Source organism: Quercus suber, unplaced genomic scaffold (genome assembly GCF_002906115.3).
Source record: "Quercus suber isolate HL8 unplaced genomic scaffold, Cork oak 2.0 scaffold_507, whole genome shotgun sequence".
Taxonomy (NCBI): domain Eukaryota; kingdom Viridiplantae; phylum Streptophyta; class Magnoliopsida; order Fagales; family Fagaceae; genus Quercus; species Quercus suber.
In genome coordinates this window covers 322,013-339,810 of record NW_027069956.1, presented here as the reverse complement: position 1 = coordinate 339,810, position 17,798 = coordinate 322,013, and the positions used below count along the sequence as shown (strand labels likewise).

Here is a 17,798-nt window from a genome sequence, read left to right as displayed (position 1 = left end):
TTTTTTTTTTTTTTCCCCTTTTCCATGCAAGTACCATTATGCCAAAAGATTTTTTTGGACTGTTAAGTACTAAATAAACAAATTAAAAAAAATATGAACTGAGTAATTTTATTAAGGTAGGATAATGGATGTTTTTAGTGTATTTGTTAATTAATAATTTTAGAAAAGTTTAATTATTTTAGAAAATTTTTAATAATATTTTTAAGAAAAGGATAAAAAGGGTTAAAAAAATTCATTGGTTTTTGTGTATTTTTTTTTTTTTTTTTTCATAAATAGTTCAGTTAACAAAATCTATTTAAAATTTTTAATATTATTAATAAGGTGTTATCAATTGTACGACAGTGGCTGTGCTGTTACATTTTATGTTAAGGGGCCACATGTGAATCTCTGGATGATTTGGATGCCACGTGTAAGACATGTAGCCAAAGAATGGAGTATGTGGGTCCCAATTGTTGGATAGAGATGGAGTCCACTGACCATTGTCGTTGACTGTGGTTAGTCTAGAAAGTTAGATTATTCTGTTAATTGATGATGCATTTGGAGAAATAATCTTTCACCCAAAAAAAAAATTCTAATTATCATTTTCGTTAAATTAATATAATATATTTACTTTACGGAGCAGGGTGTGAACGTGAACTTGAACGGTTAATTTTATTAGTATCATTCTTATTATTTTCAATTTGATTGAAATAAAGATTGTTGTATTGCATTTCGCATTCCATTTGCTTCGTGATGTTAAGCTATAGAATAGTGTTGTATCTATGATTGATTACTTTAAACCCGGAGCAAAGGGTCCTTTAATTTTTATTTTGTTGTTGTTGTTGATGCTTCTTCTGGCAGCTAAAAAGAGAAATTTCGACAATGAAGCTGATCAAACATCCAAATGTTGTTAAACTTTTTGAGGTAACGGCAGTCTCTTTATCTTCTTTTTTTTTTCCAATTAAGATCATTTCTAATATGTTTTGTTTCAACAATGTGCATCATGGTTTATTCAAATACAAATAGAAATTATACCTAATACTAAATTCTAGCATAACCAGCTGGAGACTGTGCCTCATGAAGTGGAGGTCACTGTATAAACAACTCTTTAGTCTTTTCCCTCTCTTTAAGGTCAAACACACTCATTAAAAAAAATGAAAACAAGACTTCTTGTTTTACTTTTATGCCATTTTCCAATAAAAGATTGGAATTCTAATTGAATGGCAAGATTTCTACCCAATTAATTGTTAATCCTTTACATAATGTCCTTACTTTATGAGAAAATAGTGTTTGAAGTTCGGTGTAATAGTATAAGGTGGTAAGAATTTCATGATGAAATAAGTGGGTTGATATTTGGTCCATAGTACTTTCTTAAACAGGGTCAGGAAAAGTATTTAAAAAAAAAAAAATCATAATTGAGGAAAAATAATGAAGAATATGGGCAACAACCATATTTTCTAACCGAAGTAGGCCTTTAGAATCATGGACTTGGTGTCAAATGGTCTAAGAAAGCATTTAAGCATTTGTTCCGTATATTGGCTAAGTTTTGTCATTAAGTGTGTTCAGAAGTTTGGAGGGAGAGGAGAGCAAAGAATAAGGGAGGGAAAGAGAGGAGAGGGAAATGATCAGTCGTTCCCCTTGTTTGGATGTTGTAAAAATTAAGTAGGGGAAAGAAGAATAGATATCCCTCCCTTTTATGTGGATGTTTTTAAAATTAAGTAGGGAAGGAGAAGAGAGAGAAATTATCATATAAAATGACACTTAGGACCAACTTTTACTAATTTAGAGAATAAAAAATAAATTGACATCATAAGGGCAAAGTGAACAATTTAATGTTTTTTAAACATGAGTGGAATTTCCCTCAAAATTCCTCCAATTTGGGGGAATTAAAAAAGAGTGGTTAGGGCCGAGAGTGTTATGCTTAATTGGTACCTCCTAGTGTTTCCAACTGAGACATCTAAGGTTTAAATTCTCCTACCTCCAATTATTGAATCATTAAAATAAGAAAAATTAAAAAAAAAAANGCTATGGTAGTTCTTCAAGGGAACTAGGCCTCCTAGAGTAGAGTATAATAGAGAAGAGAATAGAGAGAGACAAGAGAAGGAAATTGCATATCATTCTTCAATGTCCTTTGTTACAATCCAGATCACCCTCTTGTAGTTGAGCTATCTGCTATACATTGGTAAAGTTATGAATTCTGTTATACAATCAGTTACAATTTCTTGACTAACTAACTAACCAACCACACTACTATTACAACCCATTACTAACTAAGCCTTCAAGCTAAATGGTACAAGAGTAAAACTCCTATCATAGGAATATGCTCTATCCATAGCCTTCCCAAAACAGAATCTGTACATTTAAAGCTTTGGATGGAGGGGGAGAAGACCCAGAAGATGGGAGTAGGGAAAAAGCGATGGGTTTAATCAATCTAGTTTGGATGTCTTTTAGGGGGAAGGATATCTTACTCCTCCTAACCCCTCTCTTTCTTTCTTCTTCTTTTTTTTTTTTTTTAGCTAATTCTGTTACTTGATTAAGAACTACTGAGTTCTTATCATCCTACTATATTTATCTATTCCATTCTAGACATCATAAACTACCCTAAGCTTTTTGTCAAGATACAATGCACCCTGAGTTGCACTATTTTAAGTAGGACACTTTCAATGTGTATGTTTAAAATTATCTGTGTTCTGCATGCATAGGTTATGGCAAGCAAATCAAAGATCTACATCATTCTCGAATTTGTTGGTGGTGGCGAGCTCTTTGACAAAATTGTAAGATTTTTTTTTGAGCGTTATACTTGGATTATATCATGCATTCATTTAATAGTACTCATCTTTTGTGATCATATTTACCTGTTCTTTTGCATTCATGTAAGTGTAATCAACAGCCAGTGGGCAATATTCTTCTATTTACACAAAAAAGTTTCCATCATGTGCTATTTGATTCTCAGGCCAAAAATGGAAGACTTAAAGAGGATGAAGCGAGGAAATATTTCCAACAGCTCATCAATGCTGTAGATTACTGCCACAGTAGAGGCGTGTACCACAGAGATTTGAAGGTTTGCCAAATTTCCTACCTTTCCACATAAAGTTACCACTTAATGAGCGTTTTCAAGGATGGTGTTTTTGTTTCTTGGTAATTAATTCAACCAGGCTTTGATCGATCATTAATGAACTATGCTGCATCTTTTGCAGCCTGAGAATCTTCTTCTGGATTCATATGGTGTTCTTAAAGTTTCAGATTTTGGATTAAGTGCATTTGCACAGCAAGTACGGGTGAGTGGTATTCAACTATTGCCAGGATCTTCAAGTTTACTTCATGTAATAGTAGCCTTTGTAGGTTGGTTTTGAATTCCATACAAAGTTCTTATATAAAAAATTCTATATTATAGTTGCTGATATATTTGAAATCACACTCATGCAAGGAATGCATTAAACAAACTAATAAGAAGCACTGGTTACAAGCCTGTCAACTTACAAACTGAAAGAATCTAAATCCAACAAAAACAAAATATCAGAGGGAGTTACAGAATACAAAATGAAGTTCTACTGCTGGCATACTCACTTCACGAATGATTCAACACAATGTCTAGCTTTAAAATATGTTTAACCCGATGCTGAGGAAAGCTGTTAAAAGTTCCCTGCTGTCCGATAGGAAGCCAAAAAAGTTTCTGTTAGAATTCTGGTTGTTTAGGATCATATCAAGCACGACTTTTGCATGTAATTTTACTTCAATAGCATTTATTCCTAGATGAATGGCTGACTGAAGACCATCCCTCAATGCCCAAATCTTATCCATGACATTGGTAGTGACACCAACAGCTCTAGAAAGTCTGCCCCACAACTTGCCAGTGACTTATAATATCACCCCCACCTGCTATATCAGGGTTACCACAAACATCACCATCAGTATAAAGTTTGAACCAATCTTGGGTTATTCTATTCAAGTCTGACAAAACGAGAAATACTGATATACAAGCAAACTGTTGAGAATCTGAGATCCCTAGATTGCTACAAACTTGAAAGCTTTCTGAAAGCAGACCATCTGAAGATCTTTCTTAGGCTGAGCTTGCTGAAAAATGACTCTGATGTGGTGCAACCAGAAGGTCCAAACTCCAAACAGAAATAGAAAAGATACCTTTCTGATACATATCATCCCTATGGTATCCAAATTTGGTATTGGGGCAGCAGTTACCCTTTAACCAACCATGAAGGCTCAAACTAAATGAGTGAATAGCCAGTGGGGGTATTCCTTTCCCAGTCTGTTAGAGAACACCCAAGTGTCAGTGCAGTCCCTTAAAGCATGCAGAAGAGACTCAGAGTGGACAGGACACAGGGATATTTAGGTCTTGTCTAGAAAGAATTTCTCTAACTGGTACGCTGTTATGTCTACTGTTAAAGATTGAATGTTTTCTAGTGTTGAATTGTATAAAATATTGTACAAGGGACTGCCTTTTGTAGAGGCAGAGTATTTGCTATTCAAGTAACAGGAGTGCAGTACAAGTGGAGTACAATAGTACAATGGACTTAAAGCATGTTGGGCTTGTATTCTAACATGTGCAAAGCCGGAAAAAAGACTTGGCCCGTGGATCAGCTTTCATTTTCGAGAGCTAAGCACCATGGAAGAAAGCTTTGATAATGGACTTTTGACCATTCGCTTTATTAAAACACTCTTAGCATCAAAATTTACATCTTTAGATGGTACCCAAATCCACAACCGAGCAGGCATTGCTTTTATAGCTTGGACAATATTTAAAGGGAGAGAAGAAGATGGGAATCCCAAACTATGTCCTGCAGGGGAAGCAATATCAGCTACCCTCATATTATCCTCTCCTAAATTCAAAGGCCCTTTGATCAAACTTCTCAAAGAACCACCTTTTAGCCATCATTCATGCCAAAAGCTAATATATTTCCACTCCCAATAGGCTAATACACCTTTAGAAAAAATATTGTACCTGTATGAGTCAAAATATGAAGGAAAAATAAAATGAACATTATAATTAATTTCTAAGTTATGGAAAGGGGATTCTCAATGGCAGATCTAAGCAAGAGATCAAATCAAAGACTAATAAGATTGAAGTAAATAACAAAGGTCGTTATATTCTCTTCGGCCTGGCCGATGAAGATACTTACAAGTTAGGATTTACACTTCACACTTTCTCTCACTCTGTTGATTTTTCTACCCCCCATTCTAATGGGGGAGGGGTCCTATTTATTCAAGTTGGGAATTTCTCCCTTTGATCTTTTTTGTGGTGAGGAGTGGATGATACTTGTCCCATGAAAGGTCTCCTCCCTTCTTTTGAGGAAGTAAGTGGGTGTTTGGGAGGAGGGCACTGTTTTGACTGATCATTCAGTAATAAATGTGGCTTGACTGGTGGGTACGGTTATTAATGCGGAGGTGAAAGTTGCTAAATTTAGGTGCTACCTTCCCCGGTTCATGGGCTGTACTTCTTTGTTGGTTCTCTAGTACTCCTCGATTCTTCCTCAATTAGATTGTACCCTCGGTAGTGGGCCGAGGATAAGATTCTTACCTAAAGAGGGAGAGAGGCTCCTTGGTGAGCTGGACCTTGCTACCCAGTAAGATCCCCTCGCTTTCTCCTCTCTCGGTGCCTGACTCGTTCCTTCTGCAACTTCTTTGGGCTAGACCTACAACTTCCCTTTCTTCTTTTCTTACTCTTGCAAGCCTTTGGGCCCATGGGCCTCTTGTACTTATTCCATTCCCAACAGTACTCATAGCTGGCCAGGTGATAGAGATGGTGAGCCCGTTTGGATTATTCGAATTTAGTCTACCAACTGTTCTTACTTATTTACAAGTTCCCGGGCTCAAATCTTATCTTTTTCTTGTTCCAGCTTCTCATTGAGTTTGGATAGAAGAGCAATATTTTTTGCTCTCCTGATTAAACTCCCAACCCTCCTTCCCCTTTGGGTTTGACAAGTTTGCTCCAACCAACAAGATGAATTGTTTTAATCTCCTCTGGGGAGCCCCAGAGGAAGTTCCTATTAAGTTTATTGAGATTATTGCAGACTTTAACTGGAGGAGCTACTTCTTGCATAAATATTCTAGAATGGGGAAGGTGACATATTGGATCAAGATAGTTCAATAACAGGCTCTTTCTGACGTCTAACTGAAAAATAGTTTATAAATAGGGGACAATCTGTGGCAATTGAGCTCTATCTCATTTGGCACCTTCTCCCTTATATGTCCTAGGTGGAGGTTGAGGTCTTGGGTTTAAGACCTATTGGGTGCATGTGTAGCTTACCAATAAATAAAAGAAAAATAATATGGGACAATTAGTCATCAAGGATCAACTACTGAAAGAATATGTCACAGTGACAATGACCTGATTACGAAAGAGAGGAACTAGTCTCAGGGGTGGGGTTTGGGTACTTGGGTCGGTTGAGGAGATGGAGTTTGGTAGAGGTCATAGGTATTCTTGAATATGAAAACAGACAAAATGTCAAAATATGTAACTTTAATTGTGTCTAACTGATTTGATTGAAGCTAGCAAGACCAATGTAGGTCAAACACTTATACCATGCTTTATATTTATAGGCTTCTCTCATTGTCTTCTTAACTAAAGAAGAGGGAAAAGAGGTTCCACAAATCGCTTGTAAATGTCTACTAGCACTACTTTTATATGGTTCAGTGTGCCACAAAGACTTGTTTCCATTTTCATTTGATTGGTTAGTCGCAGATTGGGATTACTTTAACTCAGCCTGTACTATCTCATTTAAACTAGTGATTAGGCCAAGTTTGGAAACATATTCTCTACATTGTTATGATAAACTCACATATTTTCTACATTTACTTGGTCAGTTAACCAATTATTAAGTTGACTTGCCCAGAGTTGTGAGCAAGTTGAGGTTTTAGAGTTTTGGATGGTGATTTTAGCTTTTGAGTTGCTTTATAAGATTTTGAGACCCTCTCATTTTTAGTTGCTGTGTTTTAAAAAGGCTTCACACTCTCATGAGTCTCTAGTATTTTTTTTCCGAATTTTTTTACATTAATTTCTATTTGAGTTACACATAATTATAAATGTTTCAGTGAAGATGTATGTACCTCATCTGTAAATAGAGATCACCCATTTGATTTTGTTAGTGGAGATTGTACATTGCTTTTCTATGGAAAATGAGAATTTTTTTTTGTGCACTGGGGAGACCTTAGCTACTTTCTCCTTACTGCAGGAGGATGGGCTGCTTCACACTGCCTGTGGGACCCCCAATTATGTTGCTCCCGAGGTATCTACCTACAACTTTGTAAAATAGCAGAATGATTTTGTGCAACTCTATGTTCGATTTCTCTCATGTAATATTTTTGTTACAGGTTCTACATGATAAAGGTTATGATGGCACAGCATCTGATATTTGGTCTTGTGGGGTCATTCTTTTTGTACTTATGGCTGGGTACTTGCCATTTGATGAACCAAATCTCATTGCTTTGTATAGAAAAGTAAGTCTTTCCAGATTTTGCATCCTCTTTTCATATGATGAAATCTGATTAAACTTATCAATGTATTGATATGAATTTCAGATTTCCAAGGCTGAATTCATGTATCCATCATATTTTTCACCCGGTGCAACGAAACTGATAAAGCATATTCTTGATCCTAACCCTCTTACAGTGAGCTCCAAACCCTTTTCTGATTCAGAATTAATTAATGAACCTTTTCCTGAATTTTATTATTCAGGGGCATGGTTAGATTAGCAAGGGTATATGTAATGTTTAATATGGTGCATTCATAGCATTCATGCCTTTTGTGGTATATATGGTGGCGCTTTATTTCAGCGGATAACAATTCCTGAAATCTTGGAAAATGAATGGTTCAAGAAAGAGTACAAGCCAGCATACTTTGAAGAGGAGCAGAATGTAAATCTTGATGATGTAGATGCTGTCTTCAATGACTCGGAGGTGAGATGATTTAATCTTGTTTCTCTTTTATTTCTCAGTGAAGATGTCTGGTTAATGTGCTAGTTACTGACTTTTCATACAGATTGTTTTTCTGTCATTATTTAGTGGTACTGATAGAACATCCATGTCCTAGTGCTCAAATCTAGACACTGGATATTACTTTGGTCTCTTACAATGGGATTGTAAATTAACAATCTAGTCAGCCCGAATGCATTGATATGAGGTTTAGTTTACCTGAAGATTTATATATCTATATATATATATGTTTATTATGCAGGAACATCTTGTAACAGAAAGGAAGGAGAGGCCTGTATCCATGAATGCTTTTGAACTTATATCTAGGTCCCCAAGTTTCAATCTTGAAAATTTGTTCCAGAAGCAGACGGTATGTATATCAAATTTTCATTTTCTGGTTATGAATATTTCAAATATGGCATTATGGGAAATTGATATCTCATAAAGCACAGTTTGTAAGATTGAAAAACTGGTGCCTTGGGATTTTGGGTTGACGGTTCCCAATCAAGAGCTTGTGTTTTCTAAACACCTTGTGGTGACTAATTTTATCTAACCACAGACCAAATCATTCTGAACCTTGGTAGAACATGTTATTTATTTATTTGGGGTGGATTTCACTTTCTGTGCTGATTTCTGTTATATTTGTTACCGATTGCTGTTATTGCTGCTAATAATCCCCTCTCTTTTGTTTAATTATAAATTTATCTATACAGGGTCTTGTGAAGAGAGAAACCCGTTTCACTTCCCAGTCCCCAGCAAATGAAATTATGTCTAAAATTGAGGAAACTGCAAAGCCTCTTGGCTTTAATGTTCACAAACGAAACTACAAGGTAACATTTCTCGTGTTAGATAAGTTGATTCGATTTGCTTTGTTTCATTTTCCTGTTTTATGTCCATGTTAAACAAGTTCAAAATTCCTGTGTATGTCTTTCTTAATTTCCAATCATTCCAGATGAAGTTGCAAGGTGACAAAACTGGAAGGAAGGGCCACCTTTCTGTTGCAACTGAGGTACTGAGTTATTCCGTAGACATTGAAGTTTAAAAATATTGGAGGCTGCTGCTTATAAATTTCAAATTCTTGTATAATTAGTAATTCTTAAATTTGACTGTACCATGTCAAAATAGTTTCTGTGCAATTGATTTCTTTTCAATTTCAGGTGTTCGAGGTGGCTCCCTCCTTGCACATGGTGGAGCTGCGAAAGACTGGTGGTGACACACTGGAGTTTCACAAGGCATGTAAACTTTTTTTCTTCCCAACTTTGGTTGGTTCGTCAGAAAGTGTAGGAAAACAATGGAAGTAAAATGATCTTTTGATTCTTGATTTTTCATCATTTAGAGTCCTGAATCCACAATAACTGCTGCACACAACTGAATCTAATACAACTAGTGGCTTTGATTTGTAGATTTTCTAAAATTTTTAAGTAATGAAAAAAAGAGTAAACAAACATGAGCAGAATTTGCTTTGCTCAACTTTTTCCTCTATTTATTTCTAAATTAAATGGAAGGTTGATGTTATATATATATATATATATATATTTTTTTTTTTTGGTAATAAAAGGTTGATGTTACATACTAACATGTTTCAAGGGCTAAGGTTCACTATTTAATTCGTAATGGAAGGTTGATGTTATATATATATATATATATTTTTTTTTTTTTGTAATAAAAGGTTGATGTTACATACTAACATGTTTCAAGGGCTAAGGTTCACTATTTAATTCGTTTCTTGTCAATGCTCTGATCATATGGCAGTTCTACAAAAGTTTCTCATCAGGATTAAAAGATATAATGTGGAACTCCGAAGAAAATACTGAAGGATTGAAGTAACTCTCTCTCTCTCTCTCTCTCTCTCTCTCTCTCTCTCTCTCTCTATTTATGTGCGTGCGCACTCTCTCTCCGTTGTTGTTATGAAGAGCACCTATATTGACTAAAAAAATTGTGTATGCAGGTCACAACAGGAGTCCTGACCATTTAGCCTATTGTGCGTTTATGTCTGAGTAATGACTACCAACTATGAATAGTGATCCATGGAAGGTGTTTATGTTTGGAGAAAAGTAGAAGGATGTCTCCACTTATGTAGTTTGAAGAGGTCCTTTGTAATATGAAAACAAGCCGACAGAACTAGGGTCTTGGTTTGGTTTTTTTTTTTTTTTTTTCGTACGAGAACTGAAACCAGTCCCTGAGAACTAGGGTATTGGTTCTTTTTCCTTTGTTTTTCTTTCAACTATTTTGATGAATTGAAATCGGGTAAATTCTTTTACAAATTGATACAAGAATGAAGAAGTGAGTAAGCTATTTCTTGTTACAGTGAAAAACGAGACATTGGAACTTTTTGTGATATGTTGTAACTTGTAAGAGCATTTGTAACGACAGAGTCCCCGCAGTTCTCGACTGTTATGTGCACATACTTCAATTCGGGCTAAGGTCATCGAGTTTTCACAAACTTCTGGGGTAAAAGCTTGTGCACACGTTAGGGGTTGCCCATCACTTATAAACCTTTGCTTTGGTCGCTCACTTTGCGACGTGGGTTCAAGACTTTTGGGCTTAGATCCCCTCACCCTACCACACCTTCAAGAGGAGAGCCGACTTCGGCTCTGATGTCATCTGTAATGACAGAGTCCCCATAGTTCTCGACTGCCGTATGCACATACTTCAACTCGGGCTTAGGTTTTTGAGTTTTCACAATAAAATAATGAAAGTCTAAAAGACACTTCCATAAAATCTTCTATTCCTAAGCAAATGTTATTATAATTCTAATATTTTTAAGCAGTCTAGAAGCAAAGGTTCTTTCATCAAACACGAGTCCAACGATATCAATAAGGCTTGCATAAACTAGATGCTTACCTCAATACCACAGATTTGCTGGCTGCCTCTAATAATGCCACAGTCTTCTATCCCTTCAATTTTGAGAAACCCTAATTCTCTACTCTTAAACTTTTTTTACGCTAACCACTGATTTTTTTTTTTGTTTCTCTCTCTGTCTTTCACGCTAGAAGCCCTAGCTTATTTTTCAGCTTTACACGTTAAAACTATTTCCATTAGGGTTGAAAATTAAAACCCACTAAAAACTCATAATAAGTTTGTTTACATAGGCTAGGACTCTAAAGTATTCCAATAACACTTAAACTCCTAATCCAAATAGGTTTTAGTCTCTTATCCTTTTCCTTAAACAATAAGGAGTCTAAAATTCAAATATGAATAATCCACACAAAATAACTATACACGTTACTCTTTTTTTTTATAAAATAATATTACTTCCAAAATAAATTAAACAATTCATCAACTCCAACCTAAAAGCAATTAAATTAAATTCAAGTGAGACGGGTGTTACATTGGGTGAGAGGATCTAAGCCCAAAAGTCTTGAACCCACGTCGCAAAATGAGCGACCAAAGTAAAGGTTCATAAGTGATGGGCAACCCCTAACATGTGCACAAACTTTTACCCCAGAAGCTTATGAAAACTCGGGAACCTAAGCCCGGGTTGAAGTATGTGCACACGACAGTCGAGAACTGTGGGGGCTCTGTCGTTACAAATGGTATCAGAGTTGGCCCGGTAATCTCGTGTGAGCTCGAAAAAGTGGGCCCTAACGAGGACGTTAGGGATTTAAGTGGGGGAGATTGTGATACCCCAATTTGATTGATTGATTGTGTGATGAGTCTCACATCGGGTATTTACTGGGTTGAACTGGGTTTTATTAACAACTACAAAAAGCCTCAATTGTGACTAGCCCTTTTAAGGTATAGCGCTTTTTCTTGGGTCGTTACAGCATTCACATCCCATGGCCATAATTTCTCTATTTTAACCTACCAAATAGTCACTTTTTCTACTTTAACCACTCACTTTTAACATGTCCTACTTCTCACCCCCTCATCACATTCTCTATTTTGCAATACATTTCATTAAAACAATCTAAAATAACTAAAAAAAAAAAAAAAAAAATCTCAAGCAAATCACATGACCCACCCCCAGCCATTTTTTTTGAACAATGATTCACAACCTGGTGTAGGAGGTCGTTTTTGTTGTAATTTGGTATGCAAATATAATGAAAATTTTGTAGCAATATCAAATATAAATTTTCTTTCTCAAATGTATGCGGCACCTTTATTATATATTCCATTTTTTAAAAGATTAAAGTATACTTTTGACTTCTAATATTTTGATTTTTGATTTTTTTTTTCATTCTGGCCCTTAACTTAAATATTTTTAAAAAAAAAAAAAAAAAAATTTTTGGGCCCTTAATGTTTGGTTTCATTTCAAAAGAGCTCTATTGTCTATCTCTATTAGTATTCTTGTTGTTAAGTGCTAGATGGGCAATAACACATCACCCAAATAAGCCGCATCGCACTACTCTGTTAGATAATAAAAAAGCCTAAATCTAAAAACAATGCTGTATATTTAGGGATTGAAATCAACTCTGTTGACTCGAGTTGGGCTTGCGGGTTGGTTTTGTGACAGTTTGATGGGTTGGCAATGATCTAGTGGATTTGTGCGAATTTGGTCGATTTAATGGGTTGATGTGGGATCGAGTGGGTTGTGAGATCGATTAAAATAAAAAAATTACAACACGCCAAATACTTGAAAAGAATTTATTTTCTCTGAAAATATTTTTAGCTGAACACATTTTACAACAAAACAATCAAAGCGTTTAGAGAAAAATCTCGAGTATAAAACTGAATATGACTATAAAAAAGTGTAGCTTCACATCATATTATCTAATCTCTAGATAGGTGGCCAAGATCATCAGTTAATAGTGATCCATTATTGGTTGAGAAAAATAAAGTGTTTGTTGTCTTGAAAAATTGGACCACCAACAGTGTATGGATTAACTACCAAAGCCTCTGGGTTCGACCACCGTAGGGGCATGCATTTCATTTGGTCACTGCCATTAGGCCCACGCCGTGTCAGTTAATTTTAATTAATTGTATCAGTTTTTAGTTAGCGGATCGTATTCTAATACATACAACACGTAATAATAATGATATTAAAGTGTCGGTTAGAGTGAGTGGCGGCGCCAACTCATGGCCAGGGTGGTCCTGGACCACCTGACCTGAAAAAAAAAAATTTTATATATAATAATTTAAAAATTTATATTTATTTACCTTTAAAAATATTTTTGGAGCACCTTGTATTTTTTTTTTTATATCAATAAAATTAAATTTGGCCTATAATTTGAGCAACTTAATAATATATTGGGGTCTTTCAAGCAAAAAGGAAAAACTAAAAATTTTTTTTTGAACTAAAATCTGAAAAAAAAAATTTATAATAAAACTACTACAGGTGGGCAGTTGATTGATTCTTTCGACTAAACATATTGCCCAATATAACACAATTTTCAACCTTTTATTATTTTTTATTACAATATTATTTTTTCTCACCAGACATATATTACTTACTTCTCATTTTTTATTATTTTTTCTTATTTATTCTTAACCACACACGTTTTCTGTCTCGTCGATTTTTACACTTCATACTTTTAAATTTTATCACATCTTTATCTACACTTTTACATCTACATTTTACATTCCTCTTTATTCGTAACTTTTGTGTCTTTTACCAATACCAGTACGACAGTGCCTCTTCTCAAGTTTTGAGTCTCAAATTTCTCAATACGATTTTTTTTTAGCTGTAAAGGTAACTTTGTTTATTTCTTTTCTTTTCATTTTTTTTTTTCCTTTTGAGGTTTTTTGGTTTACCGAATGCAAATTTGTTTTGGTTTTAAGAACATATTTTTTTTTTAAGCACAAACATCATGCCAGCCGAATCTTGAATTTCGGCCGGTATTTACTGAAACACCCTGAAACACCCGAAATTTTTTTCGAAGTAGAATAGGGTGGGTTACTATTCCGGCTTGTTTACCGGCACGGTATTTTCCAGCCGTTATGGCCGAAATGGAATAGAATTAATAACATTGAATCAAACCTAATTACCTAAAGGCTAAAAAGAAATAAGAATGTGTAATTTATGCTCCCTAAGGAACACCCTAAACAAAATTCCTGGAGCTGCCACTGTTAGACTTGCATTGATTTGGCCAATTTGGGCAAAGCTTGTGGATCAGATTTCCTAACCACTAGCTTCAAATTATTTTCTACACTATCTTTCAAAATAAATTATTTGGTACATTTGATTTGGTACTGTAAGTCTTATTCTCACCTTTAAGGCTATCTTTTACTAAGTTCCACAGATAAGACTAGCTCGTCTACAAGCAAAAGGCATAATATTTTGGCCAACATAATAATTAGGGGTAATTACACATAACCCACCTGTCATTTGGGTGAAAATCACTTTGCCTATCCGTGGTTTGAAAAGTATCACTTAATCCACCTGAGGTATGTTTCCATCAATCTCCATAACCCACCTCAGTCCCAGCCGTTACAAAAACACCTCTTAACTCCAAAACACAATATAACACAAATCAAAATACCCAAAACTCAGAAACTTTTCGAGAGAGAGACCTGTGGTGAGATCAACGTGTTCTTCGTGGTTTGGAGTGCCAGGAGGGGGAGAAAACACAAGTTTCGCAACATCGAAGCTAGGGGAAGGTATTTGTGACTGTTGTTGATCTGCATTTGGGTTCTTGATGGCATATTTTACTGCGACCGACCCATGTAGTTAGGGTTTGTAAAATTTTCTCAAAATTGGTGTATGTTAAATGTGCATTTTGCTATTTATACGTAGAATCGCTTAGGATGTAGCTAATGTATTGCTATGGTTGTTTATGTAATGCATATACGTGAAAGAATCAAGTTTATTTGTCAGTGATTATTTTTTTATTATTTTTTCTTATTTATTCTTAACCACACACGTTTTCTGTCTCGTCGATTTTTACACTTCATACTTTTAAATTTTATCACATCTTTATCTACACTTTTACATCTACATTTTACATTCCTCCTTATTCGTAACTTTTGTGTCTTTTACCAATACCAGTACGACAGTGCCTCTTCTCAAGTTTTGAGTCTCAAATTTCTCAATACGATTTTTTTTTAGCTGTAAAGGTAACTTTGTTTATTTCTTTTCTTTTCATTTTTTTTTTTCCTTTTGAGGTTTTTTGGTTTACCGAATGCAAATTTGTTTTGGTTTTAAGAACATATATTTTTTTTTTAAGCACAAACATCATGCCGGCCGAATCTTGAATTTCGGCCGGTATTTACCAAAACACCCTGAAACACCTGAAATTTTTTTCGAAGTAGAATAGGGTGGGTTACTGTTCCGGCTTGTTCACTAGCACGGTATTTTCCAGCCGTTATGGCCGAAATGGAATAGAATTAATAACATTGAATCAAACCTAATTATCTAAAGGCTAAAAAGAAATAAGAATGTGTAATTTATGCTCCCTAAGGAACACCCTAAACAAAATTCCTGGAGCCACCACTGTTAGACTTGCATTGATTTGGCCAATTTGGGCAAAGCTTGTGGATCAGATTTCCTAACCACTAGCTTCAAATTATTTTCTACACTATCTTTCAAAATAAATTATTTGGTACATTTGATTTGGTACTGTAAGTCTTATTCTCACCTCTAAGGCTATCTTTTACTAAGTTCCACAGATAAGACTGGCTCTTCTATAAGCAAAAGGCATAATATTTTGGCCAACATAATAATTAGGGGTAATTACATATAACCCACCTGTCATTTGGGCGAAAATCACTTTGCCTATCCGTGGTTTGAAAAGTATCACTTAATCCACTTGAGGTATGTTTCCATCAATCTCCATAACCCACCTCAGTCCCAGCCGTTACAAAAACACCTCTTAACTCCAAAACACAATATAACGCAAATCAAAATACCCAAAACTCAGAAACTTTTTGAGAGAGAGACCTGTGGTGAGATCAACGTGTTCTTCGTGGTTTGGAGTGCCAGGAGGGGGAGAAAACACAAGTTTCGCAACATCGAAGCTAGGGGAAGGTATGTGTGACTGTTGTTGATCTGCATTTGGGTTCTTGATGGCATATTTTACTGCAACTGACCCATGTAGTTGGGGTTTGTAAAATTTTCTCAAAATTGGTGTATGTTAAATGTGCATTTTGCTATTTATACGTAGAATCGCTTAGGATGTAGCTAATGTATTGCTATGGTTGTTTATGTAATGCATATACGTGAAAGAATCAAGTTTATTTGTCAGTGATTACACTTGTTTATGAACTGTGGGTAGTGTGGTCCCTATGAATTTGTTAGGAATCTGGTTTTGCATGTGCTATATGTGGTCATTTGGTTGTGTGTTGTCTCTTTTGGCTTGTTGTCATTTTCAGCATGTCAATATGTAAACAAACTACTTATTTTAATTGCAGATGGTTGACTTCATATCTGACATTGAAATTCATGTTGGGATATGTTTTGTGGAGGACCCAACCCTTAAATATGTGGGTGGGTCTGTACATACATTGACAGAGATTGACCCTGATAAGTTGAGTTTCTTTGAAATTTGAGATTTATGCCATCTAGTTGGTGCTCTTAAAGAACACAGTAGATATAGGTATTTACTTCCTGAAGGTAATGTAGAGGATGATATAAGGGACATAAAACGGATGCAAATGTGGTGAACATGACTACCATTCATAGGGCATGGCCAGCTAACAAAATCATAATATATACTGACATAGATGTGGAGTCACCGGCAGTTGAGCATCCTGATGGATGAGGAGTGGCATATGATGGTGTAGGTGGTGATGTAGGTGATGTAGGTGGTGATGGAAGGAGGGATGAAATAGATGTGGAGAGTGATTATGATGAAGTTGTATTGGAGGAAGAAAAAGATGATGAGAATGTTGAGGATGTTAAGGTTGGTGATAGAGTTAAAGAACAGGATGCTGAGGTTGGTGCAAGGGTTGAAGAACAGAATGTTGAAGGAGATGATGATGATGATTGGCTATATGAAGGCCTAGAGGGGGATGACTTTGGTGATGACATATTTGCTACTCCAAACTTAGCTCCACAAGGTTCTGCTCCAAAATCAAGTGATGCTCCCAATACAGCCCCAGAATCAAGCAATGCACCCTATACAGACCCTAAGTAGGCTGAGCCAGCTCTTGAGGATGACCTGGTAAGCATGGATGAGTCTGATGATGAGCAGGTACCTGAGAAGCCAGAGTTTAATGCTAAAAGTGACATGAGAAATGTTGTACTGAAGAAGGAGATGAAGTTTCCTAATGCAAAGGTGTTCAAAGCTGCTTTGAGGGAGTACGCAATTAAAAAAACCTATTGACATCAAATTCAAACTTAATGAGAGGACAAAGATATCAGTTCCCTGTAAGAATGAGTGTGGGTGGAGATGTTATGCATCTCAAATAAGTGGAGAGCTAACATTTTAGATTAAGACCTTGACTGATGACTGTACTTGCCCCAAGTCTTTTATTAGCTTATGTTACCAAGAGGTTCATTGAGGATTTTAGAAAAAATCCAAATTGGGAGGTGAGTGGTGTACACAACAATGTGATACAAAATTTATCTATTGACCTAAGTGTAAACCAAGTGTATAGGTCAAAGAGAAAATCAAAGGATTTGATCAATGGAGATGAGTAGCTGCAGTATAGTGTCCTTAGGGACTAGGCACAAATGATAAACACTGTAGACAAGGGGAGTAGGGTTATACTACAGACAGAAATGGCTGATGAGACTTCCCAACCAAAATTTAAGAGGATGTATGTTAGGTTCAATGCTTAGAAGGTAGGATTTTTAGGTGGATGCAGGCCATTTATATGTTTAGAAGGTTGTCACATAAAACACATATTTGGAGGGCAAATCTTATCTGCCATTGCCAAGAATGCAAATGACAACATTTTTCCAGTAACCATGGTTGTTGTGGACCAAGAAAACAAGGAGTCTTGGATATGGTTTTTGTAAATTTTTGCTAATGATATAGGGAGGCTAGAGGAGCTTTAGTTGGTCTTCATTT

General features: G+C 35.6%; 1 protein-coding gene across 2 annotated transcripts; it reads left to right on the top strand.

Annotated features, from left to right (window-relative positions):
- Positions 1-840: 840 nt before the first annotated feature.
- On the top strand, positions 841-10,240 carry LOC111993287 (CBL-interacting serine/threonine-protein kinase 9; the record flags this gene model as incomplete). 2 transcript variants are annotated; one of them, XM_024025135.2, is given in 14 exon segments in its annotated part: positions 841-903; positions 2,682-2,753; positions 2,933-3,040; positions 3,177-3,257; positions 7,167-7,220; positions 7,306-7,431; positions 7,513-7,602; positions 7,768-7,890; positions 8,168-8,275; positions 8,619-8,735; positions 8,858-8,914; positions 9,063-9,137; positions 9,658-9,728; positions 9,854-10,240. In XM_024025135.2, coding segments are annotated over 14 exon segments (1,164 nt in total), but the record flags the coding sequence as incomplete, so codon positions are not given.
- Between the last annotated feature and the right edge of the window lie 7,558 nt (positions 10,241-17,798).